This window comes from Bombyx mandarina, chromosome 09 (assembly GCF_030267445.1).
Source record: "Bombyx mandarina strain Sakado chromosome 09, ASM3026744v2".
Taxonomy (NCBI): Eukaryota; Metazoa; Arthropoda; class Insecta; order Lepidoptera; family Bombycidae; genus Bombyx; species Bombyx mandarina.
Genome location: NC_143216.1, coordinates 15,296,555 through 15,320,955, shown reverse-complemented (window position 1 = coordinate 15,320,955; position 24,401 = coordinate 15,296,555). Strand labels below are relative to the sequence as shown.

Here is a 24,401-nt window from a genome sequence, read left to right as displayed (position 1 = left end):
CCATTTAACATCAGGTGGGCTGTGAGCTCGTCTACACGTCTAAGCTTTAAAAAAAAGTCGCATACGTCTATGTATTATGAAACTTTTATAATTTACTATTTTCTTACATTTCTTAAAGCATGAATACCTTGTCAGCTTAAGAGCTTATATTGCCCGTAAGCGCAATGAAAAGCAAAGACAGTCCCCGTGTCACGTATTTAAAAGTTCGTGTGCGTTCCATTGCGCGCAATGAAAAGCATTTTTAAAGTAAAATAATAGGATAGATGTCAATAAAATCACAATTTAAATAAATTCTTTAATACATATAAAATCTTCGTATACATATCCATTTTATTCAGAATAAATAGAAGAAATCGTAAAAATAGATAAAAAATGTAACAAAGTGTACAACGTTAACATTTCATTTTAATAGACGGATCAGTCTCATTTATGTGTTTATACTTAAACGTGTTCTTGGTCCTAACAACTTTGGACTACTCAACGACACTTTTGAAAACAATGGAGGTATTTATTTTTTTCAAGAGTACGAAAATAAGTATCAATTTAACTGTATATTTAATTTTGAAACACGCAACTCGACTTTTATAGTGACAAGTCTTGTAAATATACTAGCAATCCAAGCACGTACGTGCATAGGTTTTACGTAATTTACAAATCCGACTATATGTTTAAAACATCCTATTATCTCATCAATGTTGCCTGTTTTTCTTTGCTTTATTTCTATTTTTAATTGGATTAATTTTTTTTCCTATTTTGAATCTGTAGTTTTCATTATTTTACACTTCTCGAGTTGCTTCCAAATTGAAACAATTAAACATCGGCCGTGACCGCCTTTATAATTTGTTAACTAGGTGGGTATTTTATATAAACGTAATAACGATTAAGCTCTCACTAAAACACCAAAATTCATCCATACTTTTCTATTCAGCGAAGCATTTTGGCATTTATTATTTAAAAATATTACTGAATAAGATAACTTTAAACATGATAGTTCAAAGGACCATCAAATATATACAAATCAATGAAAAACATGAGTATGACACATATAAATTGTAGTATTCTTTAGAAAATAAAACTTCGAAAGCAAGTTAGCAAAAAAAATATTCTTACATACAAATGAATATCTTAAATCTTCATATTTAAATCGGGAAAATTATGATTACACAACAGAACTCGGAGCTAAACCTTAAATCTAAATAACAACGGATACAGTACGCAATACTATTATACAATTAATTTACACAAAAATCAAAATCTTTATTGTAAACATTTCGATGCCTCCTCAATGCGTTCCGGCCTTTACGCAAGCCATAATTGATAATCTCTTGAGCCTTCAGTCGACAAATCTCTCCGATTTAACATCATCAGAGATAACAAAAGGGTTTCTGTTTCTGTACAGAAATAAAAACAAAGCTCCCGTCACGGAGCGAACAAGATCCTATAGAGGTCGACCCGACGCATCATATGCTCAGAGACGGCCGTTTCTTCCTCACGCTTTTGTTGCTCAGGCCGAGGATCGTGCCGATCACCTGCGTAGATACGTCTTATCAGACCTGATTCGATTGTCCGTATTATTCTATTAGTTTTTAAATCAATAACAATCAAAGATTTAATCGATATCATCGGGGTTTCCCGAGCGCTATGACATGTCCTTCTTCAAACGAGGCTTGTGGAGAGTATAAAAGGCAGCGGCTTGGCTCTGCCCCTGGCATTGCTGAAGTCCATGGGCGACGGTAACCACTCACCATCGGGTGGGCCGTATGATCGTCTGCCTACAAGGGCAATAAAAAAAAGTAATATGAATTTCATAATTTTTATAGTACTAATGCATCAGATATTTTTTTTTTACAATTTATTGGCAAAGTTCGATTAAAATCATTTTTACGGTACTTTAACGACCGAATGACAGCTAGCTTCCGTCGGGGTATAGTAGCAATAGAGCGAATGCGCGTGCCCTTACAGGACTCCGCCGTAGACTCTTTATTCCTGAATCCTACCTTGGAGACGGAATAGGCAGCGAGCTTGCGTCTGGGCGCGGGCAGCAACAGAGCGAGCGCGCGCGCCTCTCGGAGCAGCGCGTGGAAGGCGAGCGCCGCGCCCGCACACGACTCCGCCGCGGACACCTCGTAGAACTGACAACCGAACCGCAACGACAACTCCTGACCCTCCTCTGCTTTAATAACCCTGCACGCAAAACCAAGAATTTTTAAAATTTCTTCTTTTTCTCCACCTAATCCCACTAGGTGATGTCGGCACAGCTAATTTGTTCTCTTCTATCAGCTGTCATCTCAACACTCATACCTCTCTCTCTCTCTCATAGCGTCATTCACACACTCCATCCATGTCTTCTTCGGTCGACCTCTTCCTCCTCTACCTACATACTTTATAAATTGAGTTTCAATTATTAATTCAGGAGGCATTCGGAAGAGTTATGTTCGTAGCCCAGCAGCGCCTTAATTAGATCGCAACCAAGAGCTAGCAGGCCCGCAGGTACGGCTGCCTATATATGTCTAGACTCTTCAAGTAAATAGTAAGTCAATAGAATTTCTTTCATGGTTGAAATGGCAATTTTAGTGACATAGATGATAGCAACGTTCAAACCACATATTCATCTACCGTCGTATATTTAAAAATAAAACCTAAACACTAATTAATTCCAAAACAATACCTAGCATGTTCCAGATCCCTTTTATTTCCGAGTAATGTGACAGCGGTGCAGCCAGGAAGCCTCGTTCTCTCCAACAAAGCTAGCAGCTCTGCAGCAGCCAAGAATGACCTTCGATCGCACACCGAATATACGACAGCGAAAGCGTCGCCCCACCTCAGATGCTCCGCCAAACAGCCACGTTTCTGAACAGAAAACAAATAGAGCGTAATAAAAAAGCGGTTACTACACTCCTGTCTTAATTCTAAGAAGACTAATAATAATTGTACTTACTGCGCAACCGCAAGTATCCAAGACTTCAACCTCAGAGGTAGCACCGTCGAAGGCGATCCGATGTTGATACAGAAAATCTGTTAAAAAAATCTCATCAAATACTTAACACGGGTAGGGCGTCTTACTGATGATAAAGCGTCTTTTGAGCCTGCACAGATAGGTACCACTGCCCTGCCTATTTCTGTCGTGAAGCAGTAATACGTTTAGGTTTGAACGGTGAGGCATCTATTGTAAAACTGAGACTCAGAACTAATGTCTAAGGGTGGGTGAAGCCATTTACGTTGTTAACATCTATAAACTTCGTAACCAATTAACACTTCGGAACCATTTACTGGTGGTAGGACCTCTTGTAAGTCCGCTCGGGTAGGTACCACCGCCCCGCCTATTTCTGCCGTGAAGCAGTGATGCGTTTCGGTTTGAACGGTGGGGCAGCCGTTGTAACTATACTGAGACCTTAGAACTTATATCTCAAGGTGGGTTGTAGATGTCTATGGGCTCCAGTAACCACTTAATATCAGGTGGGCTGTGAGCTCGTCCACCCATCTAAGCAATAAAAAAAAGTTAAAAAAAACACGAATTGGCCGGGAGTTCGTTTAAGCAATAATAACGTTAAAAAAATATCGGTAGTATGCAAAACATGATATTAATATTTATTAATTACAACAAAAACAAAACACAATAAAATAATAAACAAAACAATAATGTTTAATAAAATTTTCGAAAAACTTTTATTTAAAAAAAAAAACGCCTTTTTAAATGTTCTAATCTCTGCTGCTATTAACTTACAAGCATTATCATTTTAGAATTAACGATAAAACCGATAAAGAATGTGGGTCATTTCAGCGAATTTAGTTAGGGACAAAGGTCAACGGCCCGTAGTTTGAGGCGCCGATACTACAAGCCTTGGCACTCCGGGCACGACGCTTGCCAATATCCCAAATAAACCGCCCATTGGCACTCAAAGTTTGGCATCTGATAGTGCCCTCTGTATGGGTTTAGCTTCAACGATATCGTATATTTAAATTACACTGACATTATACAAATTACACACATTACGGTAGCAATATTTTATAACTATAAATTTGTTGATACATTACTTTTTTATTTAAGCGTTACTGTAATTACTCTTAGTGTACTGTACTTACACACTAATTTCTATTATTATTTTAATATTCATAATAAAAATTAACCTACTTTTATTATTTGAAATCATTAAATTACATTAACATATTAATTTCAACATTTGGAAGCTTTAGTTTCATCAAGATATGAAAATTTGCATCTATTAATACAAACTAGTGGCCCACAGTAGTCGAGATTCGGCTATAATTAATTGAAATTGTAAGTTTGTACACTATTACGATTTTATTTTCAAATATGTACTATTACTTCTATAATCACAAATTTCGCCAAGACTACACTACAGAAAAATATTAACAAAGACAAACAATATTTAATCTATTCTCAATTTAACTACAGACGTCAAGAACAAAAGTTTGACTATAAATAAATAGTATACATGCGTGTGTGCGTCTAATACATGGTAGTGTTTGTAATGTTTTCTTTATTGACTTATTGTATCTTTTATGCATTATTTAAAAAAAATATTAGCATTGTGCACTCCTTCTCTATATTCTCTATAAGTGTGGAAAGTTTCATACTCCTCCGTCCGCGCAATTTTCGTAAAAAGGGGTACAAAGTTTTTGCTTCACGTATTAATATATAGATTCTAAATACGATGCACGTGTTCAAATAATGACCGTAGGATACCTAAATTATTTGCGAAAACAAATAAATAAACCGCCCTTAAATAGAATTCAAAATGTGATAAAAACAAAACCGTAAACAATAAAACGAAAATAGATAAAACAAAGGAAAGTTTGTTCATATCGCACGACAAGGCACAACAAGGCGCGTTAACGTTAAAAAGATAAGAACAAAGGGGACAGACAACATTGATAAACGCTGTGTAAATAATTTATACAAACTGAAAAACACTTACCGCCTGTCGAACTGTACTCCCCGATGTACCGTTTTGTTAAATAACGAACCACAACAGCTGAAACAATAAAAATAAACAATATTAACCGACCGAATCCAACATCACAGCTTTAAGATAGAAAGTGTACAAATGAACTTTACATTTTATCTTATACGATAAAACATGCCGTATCAATTGGATATACAGAGAAAGCCGCAATTAGCGAGCAATCAGTAGAAGTGTTACAAAAGTTGTATCCCTCAATGAATTTACAACTACAAGGTTCAATTATAGGGAAAGCAACACAAAGGGCTGAAGTTACAATATTCGTAGTTACAAGACTCCAATTATAAACTAAATAAATGTGTATAATAAAATTTATGGTTAATTGAAATTTTGGGAAACGTTTGATGTGGACCGAATTAATTTTAGAGTCGTTCTGGTGTAATTAAAATGGGATAAGTTGCACTATTATCATTAATTCAATTCGTCAAAAGTACAAATGTAAATTATAGTAATAGAAAGACAGAACAAAAACATGGACTTCGATTTTCGTAACCGGCTTAAATAGTGCGGTTCTAAGTTTTGTGTCAAGTGGTATCAACAACTGGCGCAATGAAATTCGATAAGGGCGTAAGACTAGAACCGACTCAATAGGTTAAGGCACGTTACTATTAATAGGACCATTCAATTAACAAGTTACGAAACACGTTTCTAAAATTTAAATGACTTACAGAAGCGCACGGCCACGGCAATCAAATTTTATTCTAATTTATTTAAACCCATAAACTCTTTTGGAACACGCTTATATAACTTTCTACTTTTATAATAAAGCAAACTCACATAAATATACAGCGGAAAGTATTACTCGCATAAGCGATCGTGGAGTTGTGAAAAATTTCTAAAGTTGACTCCCATAAAATATAGTGTGAAAAAAAAAACAACAGCGATGAAAGATTTAATCATCAGCAACTTCATAGAGTATTAAAAATGTAATGAAGCGTTTTTAGACAAGCCGAATGAATTGGCTGGCTAGTTTCATATTAATTTAATTGCGACTGAGGTCAGAGGTATCTTGAATGATGCGCTCTTCTTAACCATTGCTCGGCTTCCCGCCTCAAGACAATCGATGTGTGTTAATTGAAATTTCACGGTTATCTATCGAGGCTGTCGGACTTTCCTTTTGTGTATACATAGCCTGGTTACCGACCGCATGTTGATCCTTACAAAAGAATAAATATGAATTTGCATACAAGATTCATTGATTCATTACACGCCCAGATATTGTTTGAATTAATTTATTTTAGTGTCCGAATTCTTTAGGTGATTTCGCACGACACATATTATTCAGTTTCATTATTTTACACAGTTAAAAAAGAATTTACGTTGGGATGGATATCAGCTTTTTTTTCAGAAGTACCTAACCGCTGACAACTAAACTATTTCAAAGTGAAATGAACTAGACAGCGGTTGGCAAAAATTGCTCTTGACGAATTGGGGGACGAATAGTGCTAGCCACTGAAAAGCCATAGGACAATTACCCAATTTATTAGATGACTGCAGACGACACGACGCCAAGCCTAATAAAGAATAATTGAAATATTATTAAGAAAATGGCGTTTGGTCTTAAACTTCCATTTAGCAAATACAGTTATGTCAGTCTGTCAGTCAGAGTTATGTCATGCACCAAATTATCCATAGCCTATATCCCGCTTCAAATATTTGTCATTCTGGTGAATGAGCCAAAGGAACTCGACAAACCTATGAATCACGCTCGAGTGGTTTAAGATCTCGATCTAAAATTATTATCAGGCATAATAGGACAAACATGCAGTTTGAATGAAACGCACTAATTAAATTACTTTCACTAGTACTCTGATAGTAGCAGTTCAAGGTAATTCACAAGAACTGTTACTCTGTCAAGACGAGATAATGCGTTCGACCAATAAATCTGGGTTAAGCGATGAAGTGACGAAAGGGAGCAAAGAATGAGTTCCACTAACGAAATCATATGTTGCACACATCAACAGATCCCCATTTAGCTGGATTGAAACGAAGATAATAAATTTCAAAGCAAAGCTATTGTCTATTTTCATTTAATTAAATCATTTGCCATTAAAAATAGGGCGTGCTTCATATAAGTTAACAGAAAAGATATATTTTACACCCACGCCCTTTTAGTGTTTCTTTTCCATACAAATTTGTCTGTCAAAATCATAGGTAGTATTTTAACCAATTATTGCTATTGTACCATTGCAGTGTTACTTAATTTTTTCTCTTTTTGAATTATGTTCATATTGTGATTTACCATTAAATCGTTGGGTGTTCTGTTTCTTATCAGAATTGTATTTGCCAAACTTAAATTCTTAAATACATTCTGAAGAGTGTCGTGATTTTTAAATAAATGAAATGCCTTGACCTCACAGCATGAAAGTATCATTCGTTTCGACCATAGACTCGTTCGAGACAAAAATTGTACTCGCATTTCTTCAATAAACTGGAATTGTACCGGTAACGAGGACCATAACGGTACGTAAGGAAATTTAACCGATGTCGCCAGTTGAGAATACGGTAGCAAAAGCTAAATGTTAATTAAGAGCATCGACTGAGGTGATCACAGGCACGACTACACGCCAAGCTGGATGTACGCCACTCGCGGTTATTGGAATCTCTTTCATTGAATCTCTTCAATTCGAATCAGTTGCATTTTAAAGTTTTTCTCGTAATTTTCAAGTATCTTAAAATTTCATTTCATTCACACTCCAGAAACTATATCAATAGCACTACAAAAATTGTAAGCCAAATTTTGTTATAGTCGTAATTAACATTGTTTAATGAACCTAAAACAGATTTCATGAAGTAATTGAATTAACTTATAGAATAAATTATTATTAAGCTCCGTAGAGCAAATAAATTACAGTAAGAATAATGGGAGTATTCAATCGCTTTCTCTTAATTATTGATCCCAATGTAGCATACTCATTAGAATTTCCCCCGGCTATTGAAACACCACAATGTTCTTTATATGACCTGAATATCCGTGAAATCTTTGACCTGGTCGTTATTTTAATTACACGCTTAGACACGAAGGCTTCATGTTCGGAGTGCCACTTTTCTTATTGTACAGATAAACATAGATCAGTTATACTAACAATGAAGACGGCCAGGTCACAGTTAATGACTTATTAAACGATGATCAGGCTGTCTGCGTTAAATTATATATCTCGCTCCTGTTCTCAGATATGAAAAATCCGTTACTGACTTTAAACCGATTCGATCATCACTTATTAAAATGACTAGCGGCCCGCTCCGGCTCCGCTCGGGTCAACAAAAATTTCAATGACATTTGACGTTGTTTTATTTTTTAAATAAAAGAACACTTATTGCGGCATAACTATAATAGTTTGACATATGTTGGCACGACACTTTTCGTAAATAATAATGTGTTCTACAAAGTCGTACTACATTATTTTATTCTATCATCAATAGTTTTCGCAGAGCACGCGATGTAAAGACTATTTCAGGTATTTTTTTACAATTTGGGTTACATTATTGGATTAGTAAGGATCCCTATTTTTTTTCAAAAAAGATTATGGCCTATGTCACTCGGGAATAGTGTAGCTTCCAAACAGTGAAATAATTTTTCAAATCGGTACAGTAGCTTCGGAGCTTATTCAATACAAACAAAAAAATCTTTCCTCTTTAAATATTAGTATAGAAGTATAGATGATCAGGCTGTCTGTGTTAAAATATATATCTCGCTCTTGTTCTCAGATATGAAATATCCGTTACTGACTTTAAGCCGATTCGATCATCATCCACTGTTTACATTCCTTCGTAATGGCCATGGAAGATAAAAATAATCGTCTATTTTTTCACAGATTTTATTTAGAGGACTGAGTATTATCGTACCGAATATTTAGATAGTCGCGTGTAACGAGTGAGTAAGCGAGTCGAAGCGGGTGTCCCGGCAGACGTCTTACCGGGTGAGTCACACCGCCGTGGCATGCGGTTGAACAGCGCACGCGCTAACTATAAATAAATGTAATACTCCCGCGGTTGACATTTACTGGCTCTCGATCTATTATCCCAAAGCAATGAGCTCTCGACCGCGCGCTATATGCATCTGCCGTCTCATATCATATTCAGACAATTTGTCGCACAATTCGTTACATATTCGTTCTTGGAATTCAACCTACTTAGTGTACTCCTCTTCTGTTTTGCGAGTCATAGATACAAAAAAAAACCGGTTTGATCTCGCATTTGTTAATTTCGTTACATTATTTCCGACATTTCGCATGCTTTACAGTATGGTACTTTACTTCACAGTTCCCTTGGTCACGGACTGTTTAATTCCAACCTGCTTAATGAAATTATTCTGTAAATTTTATATCTTATTTATTTCCAGGTTTGGGAATGGTGGTGAATGGTTACCGACGTTCATGGAAGTTAGTAATGCCAGCCGCACGTCAAGTCGCTGCCTACCACTGAGTACTCTCCACAAACCTGGTTTGAAGAAGGACATGTCATAGCGCTCTAGAACTGAGGAGTACATTCCAGAGCCGAATGGTATGTGGCAGAAAAGATCTCTAGAAATGAACTGTTAATGAACGCAGCGGTTTTATATAATATGGATAAACTTTGCTCTGATGGCGGGAGGTGTGATAATAAAATACTAAAATTTTCTCTCAAAGAGCATATTACGCAATATTGACACTCCCAATTTTTTTATATGGCCAAATTAAGTTGTATTAATTGATTAGTACAACTACGATGACGACATGATAAAGTAAATACTGCCACCCAATTCGAGACATTAGATCGAAGTCTCAATTGTATTGTATAAGGATTGTACCAGCCTTTACCACCACTCTTGGGGAGTGCTCTGAGGAATTGTTCGAGATGATACCGGCATCTCGTTTTTACCATCGCACCGCCCGCCACCGGAGTAGAGTTCATCCATACTACCTGGAGCCACTGCGGTCATCCACAGTGCGTTTCCAGAGGTCTTTTTTGCCACGTACCATCCGGCTATGGAATGAGCTCCCCTCCACGGTGTTTCCCGATCGCTATGACATGTCCTTCTTCAAACGAGGCTTGTGGAGAGTATTAAACGGTAGGCAGCGGCTTGGCTCTGCCCCTGGCATTGCTGAAGTCCATGGGCGACGGTAACCACTCACCATCAGGTGGGCCGTATGCTCGTCTGCCTACAAGGGCAATAAAAAAAAAAAAAACAAAAAAAAAAAGCCTTCAATCAGGAAATATAACTGCTACACCACAGCAAAAAAAGACGAGACCGCGCGGACAATGATTCCGGAAGTATTGGATCGAAATCATCCCTTCGAAAAGCACAGCTTCGAAAAAGCGACCTCGTTTCCAATCTCATCACGCATTGGACATAGAAGAAATTTTACACCTCCGAAATTCGTCGAAGAGTTCAACGCGAAACCTAACCCATATACCAGCCCAATTAATTATCCGATCGTCTCCACAGGTCGCGATTCCAATCCGATAGTAGATGCTTTCGCAAAGTAGCTGCCTTTGAGCTGTTAGGTCTCCTTCGATTCTCGGGTAGTTGTTACTAATCCCACTCTACCTTATGTTCGGCCAGCTATCCTGGAGAAACACGAGAAGCCTCCAACAATAATCCCTCTATCGTAACAAAATATACAATATCTCCTATGTTATAATTACTCTAATTTTAAATTATATCTTGGAGTTTCTGAGTACACTTTAGGTACATAAATAATTACCTTAAAAACGCGTACCCGCTTGCGTTTTACGTTTTTACCTAATTAGCAACGAATTTACAACGAGTACATATAAACCAAAAAAGGCAAATAGAAAACTTAGATACCCACTCAATGTTATTGTTTTTCTCGGTGCGATTAATGTTCTTGTATTTTATTGGAGCCGTGATGCAGGAATTAAAAATTCATATTACGTTTATATGATAACTAAGCACCTTTATATAATGATCGGTATTACGAACATTGCAATTAGTTAGACATTAATCTCGCGCGTTGATTTTATTGTTAGTACGTTTGAAATGTCGTCCGAACATGCATCAGCAACATTTCACTTTACATACAAAACGGATCTATTTTATTATAATCCACATTGCTTTATGTAACATTCGAATAAAAATAGCGATAAATTTGAATATTGTTTATTGCATCATTAAACCACGGATAGGTTTATGCTCGGAGCAGTTATTTATTTTTTGTAATTATAAATGTATATTATGAGTATATTCATTAAGTGCACAAGCGGATTGAACTCAGCCTCCGGGTAAAGAGGTTTAAGTTAACTATATAATCACAAAATCAAGACGCAGTCAGCTGTGATTGATTGTTTGTCTTGCAGTAATTGTGTAATAAGAGGCCTATCGGATAATTTACTTGAACATTCAGTTCCTAGTAGAACAGTTTTTTTAATGAGAAACATTTTTAATGTGTGTACCATCATTTAACTATTCATCCTCATCTTTTATTTATTAACTGATACGTTTTGAATACATTTGTTGGGGATTATTATCGTACGGAATATAGCTTTTTTTTTATTGCTTAGATGGTTGGACGAGCTCACAGCCCACCTGGTGTTAAGTGGTTACTGGAGCCCATAGACATCCACAACGTAAATGCGCCACCCACCTTGAGATATAGTTCTAAGGTCTCAGTATATTTACAACGGCTGCCCCACCCTTCAAACCGAAACGCATTACAGCTTCACGGCAGAAATAGGCAGGGCGGTGGTACCCACCCGCGCGGACTCACAAGAGGTCCTACCACCAGTATAGCTCATATTTTAGTCATGGTTAAATCTATTTAATATGTGTTTATTGAATTTAAAGCATATTTTTAGTATTCTTCCTAATTTTTTAATCACTAGAGAGAGAGAGAGAGAGAGAGAGAGAGAGAGAGAGAGAGAGAGAGAGAGTGAGAGTGTATTCGTTATTATACACCAAAAAAATAAATAAACAATGCCATAGATTAAATACAAAAAAGTACAATTGGCGCTCTGATCGCTAAGAGACAACAGCTCTTCCAGACAACTATCAGGTGGACAAGAATCATTTGGAATAGATAGAAGCACCACATTTTTTATAAAATATAGTGTTTTAATTTCATTAAATAACATCGGAATTAGACTTGTAATCGTTTTAATATAAATCACAACACCCGAAAACTCTTGGTATTCAAATTTAAACTCCAATTCATAATATTTGAAAACGTTTGCTGATAAAAATAGCACACAATTCTTTATTTAAACGCGTTAAAAATACTGGATACTAAAAACATTTGAAAAGATTCACGCCCACGATGAGTAAATTCAAAATGACGTTCGGACGGGTAATAATCACCTTCGTCGAGTTTAAGCTTCGGCAGACTTCGAATAGATCGTTCTAATTTGTTACATAAAACTTCAGAGAGACTGTATGTAAAACAAACTAATCAATACATTTGCTCACCGCGCATCTGGTCTTTGTTTACCTTGAGACACTAGATCGAAGTCTCAATGACTGTGTCGCGGCAGAAATAGGCAGGATGATGTAACCTACTCGTGCGAGCCTTCGTAGCGTATTTATTATAGTAAGCATAGATAATTTAGACTTGGGTCCCGTTGTTAGGGATGAGTGATAGCATTCGATGGTGTCTATATGAAAATTTAAAAAACATATTATTATGTGTTTTGGATGCATATTTTAATGCACAGTGTGAAAAACAAACTTTCGAACGAACCGGATTCAATAAAAAAAAAACTTTCATCGATAATACGACAAGAATCAAAACTAACAATTGACAATGTTAATAAACCGAATATATAATTGTTGCATTAATAAATTAAAAAATTTTCGAAAAAAGACATCTGCGCTTGTAATACCATAAATCAATTTCACTTGTTAGCTTTCGCTGAGTTATTGTTTATATATTCTCTATTGAGATTCTGAGACGGCCATTTGTAAATCAAATGGTAGCGTTTCACGGTTTCCTAACTAATATTAATTGGCGATTAGCGATATCTGTTATGTAAAATGACTCATAAATGTATAATAAATGATTTATTGTGTTGTAGTTACATTAATTTGTTTTGATCTTTGTTACGTAATACCGATCAGATACATGTAAATTTGTGTATTATAAATTTTGTTTTATCAGGTTACGCCACCTAATTTATGTGAAATCAATGGTCGAGAAAAGGATTTCAATAATTAAGCATTAAAATAATATAGTCGGTATCGTTTTTTTGTAACGGATTATGAGCGTTTCTTAATTTTCCAACTACTAGGCTTATTGTTACCACCAGTTTGCCAATATAATGAACATAGAAACGGCCGTACGTTACAGCCTACAGCTTGAAACAGCTGCTATTAAATTACTTAAGACTCCAATAACTGTGATCCTCATGTCTCAAGATCGGTGACGGTATTGTAGTGAATACGCGCTCCGATTCAATTATCGGCTATCTACATACATAATTTGTTTAGGCCGTTCCCAAGATTAGAGTAATGATACAAACAACGTAATAATGAAGATTATAATGCTAATCTAATGGATAGTAAATAGAGTTTATTTCTCAAAAGAAAGTCGTGTTGTTTACACTTTAACAATTAATATTAGTCTCTTTTTTAGCCTTTATACAATACGTATTTACAATGTGGAAATAAAGTGTATTTTTTTAATTTATTTATTAGGTTCACACAACTAGATAAATCTCTGCACTCAAGTGTAAAAAATGAGAACAATATTGAAATTCAAAGTGTTCATAGTATCAGAAAAATTCTGGGTATGAATCCTTTTTTTCCTTACCTATTCGCTGATAGCCTAAGACGCAATTCCAGCTACACCCGGACGACGAAAACATAAAGTGCAAATGAAAACTAACAAAATCCGTCAACAAATTATCACGATCGAACTGTTTGTGTAAACTCCACCGTTATCGACTACCACGTATGCTAACTAAATCAACCAATCTATTTATTTTATGTATTCACCACTCAACGATAGACTTTCAACGATTCTATTATTTATTATACTAACAATAGTTAGGTAATAAGCAAAAGTTCAAAAGAATCATAGGTTATAATTTACTAACTAAATTGAATCTTATTATGTTCATGCGAGTTTTCATTTAATACCGAAATAAAAAAATAGATTCAGCATTTATAAAAAAATAATATTCGAAGATTCTGTTGAAAACGAGAATAGAAAAGACGTTTTATCTGATCTTGTAATACCGAGCTATGGGCAAAGACCTCTTGCAGTCATGAACACCAGTGTAATTGGCATAATCTTCACATTTTCTACAGCTGCAACGTATCACAGTCAAGTACAGACGACGGCAAAAATGAAATACGCAAATTTATTATTTCAAACATACACATAAAATACTACTTTCCTTATGTTGTACTGTTTTCATATTAATGAGATTTATTTTTAACAAAAATATGCAATATATAACGTAAAATAATTACAAGTGTGTACCGTGAAGCAATTTGAACATAAAAATAATGAAATCCCAATTACATTGAGAATTCGGCGTCTCGTGTTCAAGTACTTAGCGGCGTCGGCGTTGTGACAACTTTCTGACCATTCACGCCAATAAACATAAAACAGCGTGTTTATAAGTTCGGGGCTGAATTTATTTTTATTGCCCTTATTGGCAGACCAGCATGCGGCTCATCTGATGGTCAGTGATTACCGTCGCCCATGGACGTCAGCAATGCCAAAGACAGAACTAAGCCGCTGCCTACCGAGCCCAAGCACAGTGAACGTCCCCGAACATAAATACAGAGGGTAAATAGTGTTAATGACTCCTGACTCATAAAATCTGTACAAATTATTCTTTCATCGCGTGGAATGATACATCGCGTTTTACACCGAGGGCGGAAATATGAACGTGTCAATACGAAATATTTTTCATTGCAGTACGTAAATAAACTCATGAATTGTCGGATATTAAATGATTTAGGACCAAGAGGATCCAGTTGAGCAATAGCTCTACCTCTCTGGATCACAATACCGTTGATCAACACATTATTTGTTTTTTAAAGTGTGTTTTTTAAAATATGCTACTTTTGCGTATTTTTATTAATCAATCGGTAATTACCAAATGATTTGAACCCCAGTAGCACTGCATGTTTTCATTCAATGCGATTTAAAACAACGAGTGTCTTAAGCCAACCATAGTTTTATGGCAATATAATATTTATTGTTAGTAAAGTAGATACTGGTAGGTAGTAAGTTTTTCTGTTTTAGCAAATCAAAACCCAACAAACCATATCAAGGAAGGAAAAACACTGACGCAAAACTTAAAACTTATGACAATAATCTTCCTTAACGAGTCTTGAATAAGGAGTTTTGAGTGAGTAAAATAAACAAACACACAAATATCCTATTTATTCCTATTAGATACAACAAACAAAAGGATTTTGTACGAGACTGTACATTTTACAAAATATCAGAACTGTGAAATTTTAAATTCTGTGTCTTTGTTTTTCAATTACAACAATTTACCATGCATGCCTGCGTTAAGTAACAAAAATATACGGTAACGTTGTTTGTTTGTAAATCAAGTACGATGTATTCGGAGGCCCTATTTTTTGCCTATTGACGTGAATATGTCAATCAGCTGATAGCCCACCTGATGTTATACACCGACTGGAACTTCACAACGTGAATTTTTCGGTGAATATAACTAGCAGGAACACCCGGGCAAATTCACAATGCATCCTGGTACTAGTTTTAGCGAGAAGTTTTTCTGTTTAATATCACCCGTTACATTTAAAACACGCTCATGTGTGTTCTTCTTAACAACAAATGTTAAAAATTTTACAGTTTTAATTTTTTATTACCAAAACATTCTTTAATTACAAAATTTAAGAATATAAGGAGCCTGGTAAAACGTGTTTATGTGACTGAATTAATATCGTTTTGAAATTTCGAAATTCATTACACAATCGGTATTTTTTTATGTCAATTATTAAGGCTATTTTTACTTTCTTACTAAGTATTGGTTGTAAGAGGCAGGAAAAGATAATAATATAATAAAGTATTTAACTTCTCCCCTGAGACGGAGAACGAATATTATACGAATTAACGAATGAATAAAGTCGAAATAGAAACCAAAATAATACCAACATACAATACCAAAATCAGAAATTATTTCCAGCATAGACGTACAGTTTCGTAGAGTCTAAATCACATTCTGGTATTTCTCTGGCTTGTATAGTTCCTCAACTGATCTAAATTTACAACGAACTTTGAGTCATTTCAGAAAACACTGAAACCTAAAATCGCGAATTTACATTATTTCGTATTTCGTGATTCAGAAAACTTCTCATCTACAACTTCAAGTCGGTATGAGCACTGCAATTATAACATATCCTAGGCGAATCATGACAACGCGGATACCTCGTAAATGATAAATTTACAATTCTTCAATGCATGACCCAATTTCAGATGATCCCTTATGATTTCTCAATCAGGTTTATTTATGGTACCACCAGAACTGGACTTTTTCAATACTATATTATTCGTTGATTTATTCAGACTTTTGTCGGAGCACGACACATCCCACACTTGTACCATTATGAAGCTTCAAACGCCATGCTTGTGAGGAGTAATTGCTGTGTTCACCTTCTACAAACATCATTCGCATACTTACACTAAATCTGTTTTCATTCTCATACTTCATTTGAGATTTGGCTGGAAATTACCATTTAATATGTACCAAGCCAAAACATTTTTTTATTATTAGACCTGATCCCCGTTGTCGCTTCCAAAAACTTTGTAATTAAGAATCAAGATGGAAAAACGTTGCCTTTTTTCCGATTTAACGAAATGTTTGGGTCACTTTGTGGTCCGTTTGATCCACTAGCAGTCGATTATCGATCAATTAGTATAATATTGGACGAACTATTGGTACGAAAAAATACGAACCAACACGCCTACTTGTGTATTTATTATAGCAGATAGACCTGGCGTTACACAATACCTTTCATTGACCTTAATAAAAAGCATCCTATGTGTCAATCCAGATTATAAGCTACCTTTATATAAAATGTCATCGAAATCCATTTAACTGTTTTCTACCTAAAAAACAAAGATCCAAGCATAAAAACGCTCACATGGGTATTATTTTAGTTGATACATAGCTTCCTAATTGAGTCGAAGTCGAAGTTCCTAAGTGAATCGAGCCACAGGATTGGAATTGGGATTATAATATAGATTACGAACACTGCAATTATGGACAGCTACTAATAAATTATCTATTCCTCGAAAATACTAGAGTCAAATATAAACTATTAGTAAACAAAACTCTCTGGTCACTAAATAAGAGCAAATTAATAAATTAATCAATGTACATTTGGCATTCCCGATGTCCATTAGTGACGGTAGCCATTCATTATCAGGTGTACCACATCCTAGTCTGGCTTCGATGACAGTAAAAATCTTCCAATTCAATCTTCTATTTGGTGTATGTCCATGAAACTGAGCTGGTATTTGATCCATCAATCTTCTCTGGTGATGTACGATACGATACGACAGAAGCTGAGAAACTAAGCCTTGGAATGACTCATGAAGCTTGGACTCAAGTTTGATCCTATCTTGGGTTAGACCCAAAAGGTAAAGCAGATATTTGCTAGTAACTGACTTTCAATTAGTGACTTATATGTACTCAGAATCTATAAAAGTCACCACAAGAAAACGTTCTGAAGATGAGTCTAACATTACCCGTAGAAAAACTGATTTGCCGAGAATCCTGTAAGAGCTTAATCACTACATAAAAGCATGTAGGAATTTAGAATCCCACTTCACTCCCGATGTTATAAACTATACTATTATCAACTTTATTTCATAACAAGATGACGACACGTGTTATCTGTCACGCACTTCCAACAATTGCAGAAAGAACCGATAAAATTAAGTAATTGATAAACAATAATTATGCAATAATCACTGAGTTATAATGCACAAAATGATTGAACAAGTTAGCACAGATTGGTTTTAGAAGGAGCTTGATTCCGCGTTTGTTTAATCGTCTAGTCTGATTTAGTATCAGTAATCTTGAATTCTGTTAACCCACTGAGTTGCCGGATCGTCTCAGTGGGTCGCGATTCCGATCCGGTGGTGAAGCACTGCTCTTGCTAAAACTAATATTAGAAAATTCTCTCAGCTTGATCCCGTGAATTCACGTACCCGTCCACGAGCATCTGGAATAGTTCCTTAGGCAACCAGCGAATAATTAGGGAATTTTAATGAATTTTGGTTTGAATACATTAGTTAGGCATTACCCTAATGTCTGACCTCATCTCTGAAGTTAGGTTAGTTGTCGAAATTGAGTTAAGTGCATAAAGACTTAAATGAACAGTATTATTATAAACCATTAGACATATTAAATTATTAACTCTAAAGAATAACTGACGTTAGGCTCATTTGAAAGAAATATTTTAACTATTAGTGATTTCTTAATTTCATCAATCTCGGTACAGCCAATACGCTGCCTACCGCTAAGATTTATTTTAATACTGATTTTAAGGAAGACCTGTACTGCCATAAAGTGTAACGAAAGCTTAGAAGAGGCCTGGTAAGAAGAAAAATTGCACTCTACTAACGCAGTTATCTGTCATTGTTGTCCAGATAGTATAGAGTTATTCTTTAGAATGTAAGTCAAAAAGTCAACTTAAAATACAAAACTTTTGTTCCATTTCTATTAGTTGTTAAAGTGTTTATCTATTAAATTTGTAACCCATCTATCTCGCCTCAGCCTTGGCAATTTTGTCTACCTATTCACGTGCCAACAAATAAAGAATTAATTTCCGCTTTTATCGTGTTACTGAAGTCATTTGACTGACAAGTTTCATGTTTTAATTAGTCCGTTTTATTTCAAATAATAACATTTAAAAAACAAAAACAACAGAACTATGGTTGTAAATATATTGAATATTTACATGATGAAAATGTACTCTCATTGTTTTTTTTAAAACTAAATAGAGGTGACTAACGCGAAGAAAATGCATGCAATTTCTTTGTCAATTTTCAGAGTAGCGTCACCTTCACTGGCTTCGGTTATCAGTGTTTTTTTGTTATAATAACGCTTTGATATATAACGTCTATGTATATCAATATCAGGTGTTTCCACGAATATGATTGCGGAATTCCAAACAATGATAACATTCTGACTCTCTAAGGAGACTTGGTATGTACCTGCATGTTTACCGCGTAATTTAAGATGATGTAACCTACTTTGTTATGGAGAGTGAAACTTCACACTGAGTACCGTTGCAGACACGGTCATTATCGTTCAAATAGAATTGTTAGAGAACTATTGAATAGCTTTTTTTTGGCTTTTCTATACGACTTTAACGAAGATTTATTTTATTGCTTTAGCTGAATATATGAGCGCACTGTCTACCTGGTTTATAATGGTTGGCGGAGACCATAAACATAACAAAAGCGCATGTGGCTTCACACCGTGAACATGAGTGTGGAATAGTATTGTGAAATATCTATCTTTCTTTTAAGACAAATGTGCACGATTGACTTCCACGGTGAAGGAATAACGTCGTTTAATCAAACTCGCAATTAGTGGTTCTCCTTAGTTCTAAGAACTAATGTCTCAAGGTGGGTGGGGCAGCAATCACATTGTATTTGTCTATGATGGCTCCGGTAACAACTTAACGCCAGGTTGGCCGAGAGCTTGTCAACCATTCTAAGCAATTAAAAAAAAATAAACAAAAAATAGGGACGATGATAACTTCACAGGTCTAGGTTGAAAATATGGCATCCCATCAAATGAGATGAGGGTTGTGGTAGCAGTATCTAGAAACCCCGGTCGGCGGTGTATCGCGTTCCGACCCGGCAGGCTGGTTCTGGCCCAGCGGGCTATTCCGGAACACCAGCGGCATCGCCCGGGCAGCCTGGTAGGGCCGCCGTACCGCGGAGACCGACGTCGTTGGTCGTCGACTATCGCCTCGACGACCCGCCGGTCGGGCGTCCTCGGGGTGGCGCCGCGTGTCTGGTTGTAGTATTGACCGCGGGAACCCTCCTACTCTGACCGGGTTCTGACCCCGGACGGAGATCGGACGTCGGATGTAAGAGTGCAGGGGAGTGCGTGGGCCCGCGATCTGCTCTCAACACCTGCAGATCGTTGAGTCTCACATACCCCGCGCGCCCCTTATGCGCGGGGACCTCGTAGGAGGTTAGGCCCCCGGCCCGAAAAAAAAAAGAAAGAAAGCCGTATCTAGAAATAGACCAAGTCATGAAGATAACATGGGAAATTCGATAGCAAAGAAAACACCATATTTCTAAACAGTTTCTGATATATATTTTGTTCCTGTCACAGATCAGCCGAGGACCTAGTAAAGTAGCCAATAAATTGACTTCATTAATGTTACTGTCCAATTTAAAACTTGAAATCGATTTTTTTTATTGCTTAGAGGGATGGACGAGCTCACAGCCCACCTGGTGTTAAGTGGTTACTGGAGCCCATAGACATCTACAACGTAAATGCGCCACCCACCTCGAGATATAAGTTCTAAGGTCTCACTATACCTATATACCTCTACGGTTTTTCCGAAATTCATTATAATATTACGCACGAGCATTAGTCTGTAGTCGAATGCTCGGAGTTAGCAGCATTCTAGCATCGATGGTAATCCCACGACGATGGCTGCATTTAAGTATAAGCAAGCCGCTAGTCTGCGAGAGTCAGCTAATAAAAAAACCGGTCAGTCAAGTGACTGTTGTTACAAGTATAAAATTTCGCTTTTGTTGGTTAACTCTAAACGACGTATAACGGAAAAGATCCCATACCTTCCTCAGCAATTAACTACCACATTTTGTGTATGACATATTTGGAACGTTTGAACATTTTTAATTTGATTCGGAGGATTCCGTCGAGGCGGTTTAGCTGGTCTTTGATAACTGGGTGAATCGTGGCGGACCACGCCTCACCTTTCGTCTGGTGCAGGTGCTGACCGAGCACGGATGCTTCGAAAAGTACCTGCACTGGATAGGTGAGCCGACGACAAGGTGCCACTATTGTGGACACGACCTGGACACGGTGGAGCATAATAATATGCTCGCTGTCTGCCCCGCTTGGGAGGTGCAGTGCCGTGTCCTGGTCGCAAAAATAGGACCGGACTTGTCGCTGCCTGACGTCGTGGCGTCGATGCTTGGCAGCAACGAGTCCTGGAAGGCTATGCTCGACTTCTGCGAGTGCAACATCTTGCGGAAGGAGGCGACGGGGAGAGTGAGGCAAAGCTCTCCTCACTACCCAGAAAGCCGCCGCTGCAGGGGGGTCGCAACCGGGGTCCCATCCGTGACCAGGCCCCCTAAGAATTTCGGGCTCCACCCGCTTTGTGCGGGGAGGAACCAAGGCGCGAGGCGGCGTGCCCAGCACGCTAGACCGTGATAGGAAGCCGGATGATGGTAGTATAGTAGGCTATAGTATAGTAGGTTGAATTAGTAAAGATAAACCTAGTTATAAGGTATAGGACTAAAAAAGCTCTGTGTGTCCCAATTGAATATTTATTTAGGACAAATCACAGAGGTCTTGCTGTCAATACGAAAATACCATATCACGGAAATATGCACATGACTTAATTAGTTATGATTTTTAAATTGTAACCACCATCATCATATTCTGTAAAAAGGGTCTTACCTTACCACAGACTAACAGTATAACCGGTGAGAACAGGCCCACATCCGGCCATTTCAAAATCCGACATTGGGTAATGTGTATTTGAAATGTATATTTTATTGAATTTCGAATGTGCGAACAGGCGTTTTCCAGTAATTTCTATTTCTCTTCTAAAACACAAACGCATTCTGTTTTCTGATTGGAGAACCGCTTCCGCCTCCTGATGTCACCACGTGGGAGTGCTAGACTTGTTGATGTTTATTATTACCAGTATCACACAGCCAGTTCATTTGTCTGTCCACCTAAGCAAATTGTATTCTGTTTGTCGTTTACATCATTAGGATAGTTCTACCAAAATTTAAAACCGTAAATCCGGATAGTTCTTGTTACGGCTTCGCAGATAATGAAACACGTACTTAATACATATTCACGAATGTCTTCCACTTTGCAGGGTGGGGCAGCCGTCGTTCTATAGAATTAAGACTTAGAACTCATGTCTCCAGGTGAGTAGCGGCATTTACTACTTACTGGTGGTAGGACTACTGGTGGTAGGACTTCTGGCGAGTCCGCGCGGGTATGTACCACCACTCTGCCTATTTCTGCCGTGAAGCAGTAATACGTTTCGGTTTGAAGGGTGGGGCAGCCGTCGTAACTATACTGAGACCTTAGAAATTATATCACAAGGTGGGTGGCGGTATTTACGTTGTAGATGTCTATGGGCACCAATAACCACTTAACACTAGATGGGCCGAGAGCTCATTCAACAATCTGAGCAAATGAAAAACAAAAAGTTAAAATATTAAGTGGAAGTCTCACCCTTTCAATGAGAACATATTAATACTAACAAATTAATTAAAAAGTTAACATTAAATAAAACAATAAAAAAGAAAAAATATGCACTAAGTACACTCGGGCCCTTGGGATATTTTGTGTCATCCCACTCCTGATCGTTCACTCCTGATCTTCAAACACACCGCCCACATATTTCTTAAATACTGTTATGAGACAAGAGCCTATAGACATCTTGGCACCGGTAAACTTCCCTGCCACCAGTAATTATGGTAATACAACGCCACCCAACATTTTAAACCGTATACATTAATCATAATTATTTTAATATACAACAAAGAGTTCCGCATACGCACGCACCTTACATTGCGTATCTTTAGTTCTTATTTTAAGAAAAGGAAGATCTAGCATGAAAGAGCCCGCTTAAAAATTATAACAATTAATTATAAAAGCAAAATGAGAAATAGTCATAAAACAGGATTTATTCTATTACCTTTCATAAAAGGCCGTTTTATTACAAATAGGTTCACGTTTAATGTAATTAAGCACCACCACTTTACCAATTAAAGATCAGCCGACGATATAACATCTGTTTAAAAAACAGTCCAAAAGCGGTATGTAATTAGATTAATATTCCTAATTGTAAGCTCGGGGCGTTCTCAAAATAAATCAAGGAATCATACAAGGAACATTATCTTCGGGCATTTTAGAGAATTGATTTCGGCATTCGGGTCCAAGACGCTAAACCTGTTTTTATTGTATTTTACATCGTTAAAATATAATATTCTAACCCATACCGCTCGATTTGAATTAAACTTTAACATGATAATTGCTTCTTAAGTGCATAAATATGTGAAGTAAATCCAAAAACGTATTTTGTTTCTTACCAGATTTGCCACAGCGTGCGCTCCCAAGCACCACGACTCTTATTCGATTAACTGTCATCTTCATTTCCGTGTGAACACTTCAAAACTTTGTTCAGTAGTAAATTATCTGTGGTTCGCCGTCTTCGCTACCTAAATCGAACAATGTAGATCGCGTTGGCGGCAAAATCAGCTGTTTAACAAATATGGCGGACGCACGCGCGCACAACGCACCTGCTTGCGAGCGACTGCCGGCCAACGAAATTGGCGCAACGCACATTCAAGCACGCTTAATAGACTGAACAGCGACAGACATTTCTATAATTCGTCTTTGCTTTTTGCTGCATTAATATTTACAGTGCATGCATTGCACGAAAACAATGCCAAGGTGCGTAATTAAATACTCCAGCAAGGTTGGACGTGTTTCAAAACCTCCAACATATCCACAGCAGAATACAAAATAATGTTCAAATTCATCTTACAAACCATTCAAACATTGTAAACCGTACCATACCAAAGATAACTCAAGGGTTACAGTACAATTACAACACTGAACTTGTACCTCCACAACGCTTGCTCAGCTCAAGGATTCGTTTGGTGTTAGTCGTAAGATCACCCATTGCACATATTATTTACATTAACTTCATGAAATTCACGCCCGATAAAACAGTTACCTAATATATTACATCTGTTTTGAGGTGCAGTAAAGAGTACTTCATTCTAACTAATGTAGTACATTAATGAATACGCTACAATAAAACTGATTTGAATGTTGAAATGGGTGCATGTTTTATCTGTGTTTAAATTACAAAATATAGCAAGTTAAAAAACGTTTGTTTGTTTGTTTAAAAAATTACATCGACTTTATGTTTTGCAATTAAAGTGCATTCTCGAGTGGATATCGTACCAAAAAGTTTTTTATTCTTCACATAATAAATATTAGTTGCGTGTCCATGACTGTCCTGTTGTCTTAGGTTTTCTGTTTCCTGTTCTCTGAAGTTCATTTTAACTATATTCTAACTTAAACCATATTATATATGTCGAATAGAATCAGGTTATGGGTGTAAATAAAAGGAAAGACGTGATTTCAATGTATGTAATTTACATGAAATACAAACCACTAAATCGTGGCTTGGAAGGAAGGTATGCAAATGAATTTTACTAATGAGAAGTAAGTCATAAT

General features: G+C 36.7%; 1 protein-coding gene across 1 annotated transcript; it reads right to left on the bottom strand.

Moving 5' to 3' along the window:
- Positions 1-281: 281 nt before the first annotated feature.
- LOC114239827 (ras-related and estrogen-regulated growth inhibitor-like protein A) lies at positions 282-23,522 on the bottom strand. Its single transcript, XM_028170235.2, has 6 exons — positions 23,243-23,522; positions 4,941-4,997; positions 2,939-3,015; positions 2,669-2,850; positions 1,998-2,184; positions 282-1,529 (listed from the first exon to the last, which is right to left on the bottom strand). The coding sequence occupies exons 1-6, from the start codon at positions 23,304-23,306 to the stop codon at positions 1,461-1,463; spliced, it is 636 nt and encodes a 211-aa protein (XP_028026036.1). The 5' UTR covers positions 23,307-23,522; the 3' UTR covers positions 282-1,460.
- Positions 23,523-24,401: the final 879 nt, after the last annotated feature.

Excerpts from the sequence above, each read along its gene's own strand:
- LOC114239827 (XM_028170235.2), bottom strand. The coding sequence starts at position 23,306 with ATGAAGATGACAGTTAATCGAATAAGAGTCGTGGTGCTTGGGAGCGCA. Across the intron at positions 2,851-2,938 it reads TGGATACTTGCGGTTGCGCA|AAACGTGGCTGTTTGGCGGA; the intron begins GTAAGTACAATT and ends TTTTCTGTTCAG. Across the intron at positions 2,185-2,668 it reads AGGGATCTGGAACATGCTAG|GGTTATTAAAGCAGAGGAGG; the intron begins GTATTGTTTTGG and ends TTTTGCGTGCAG.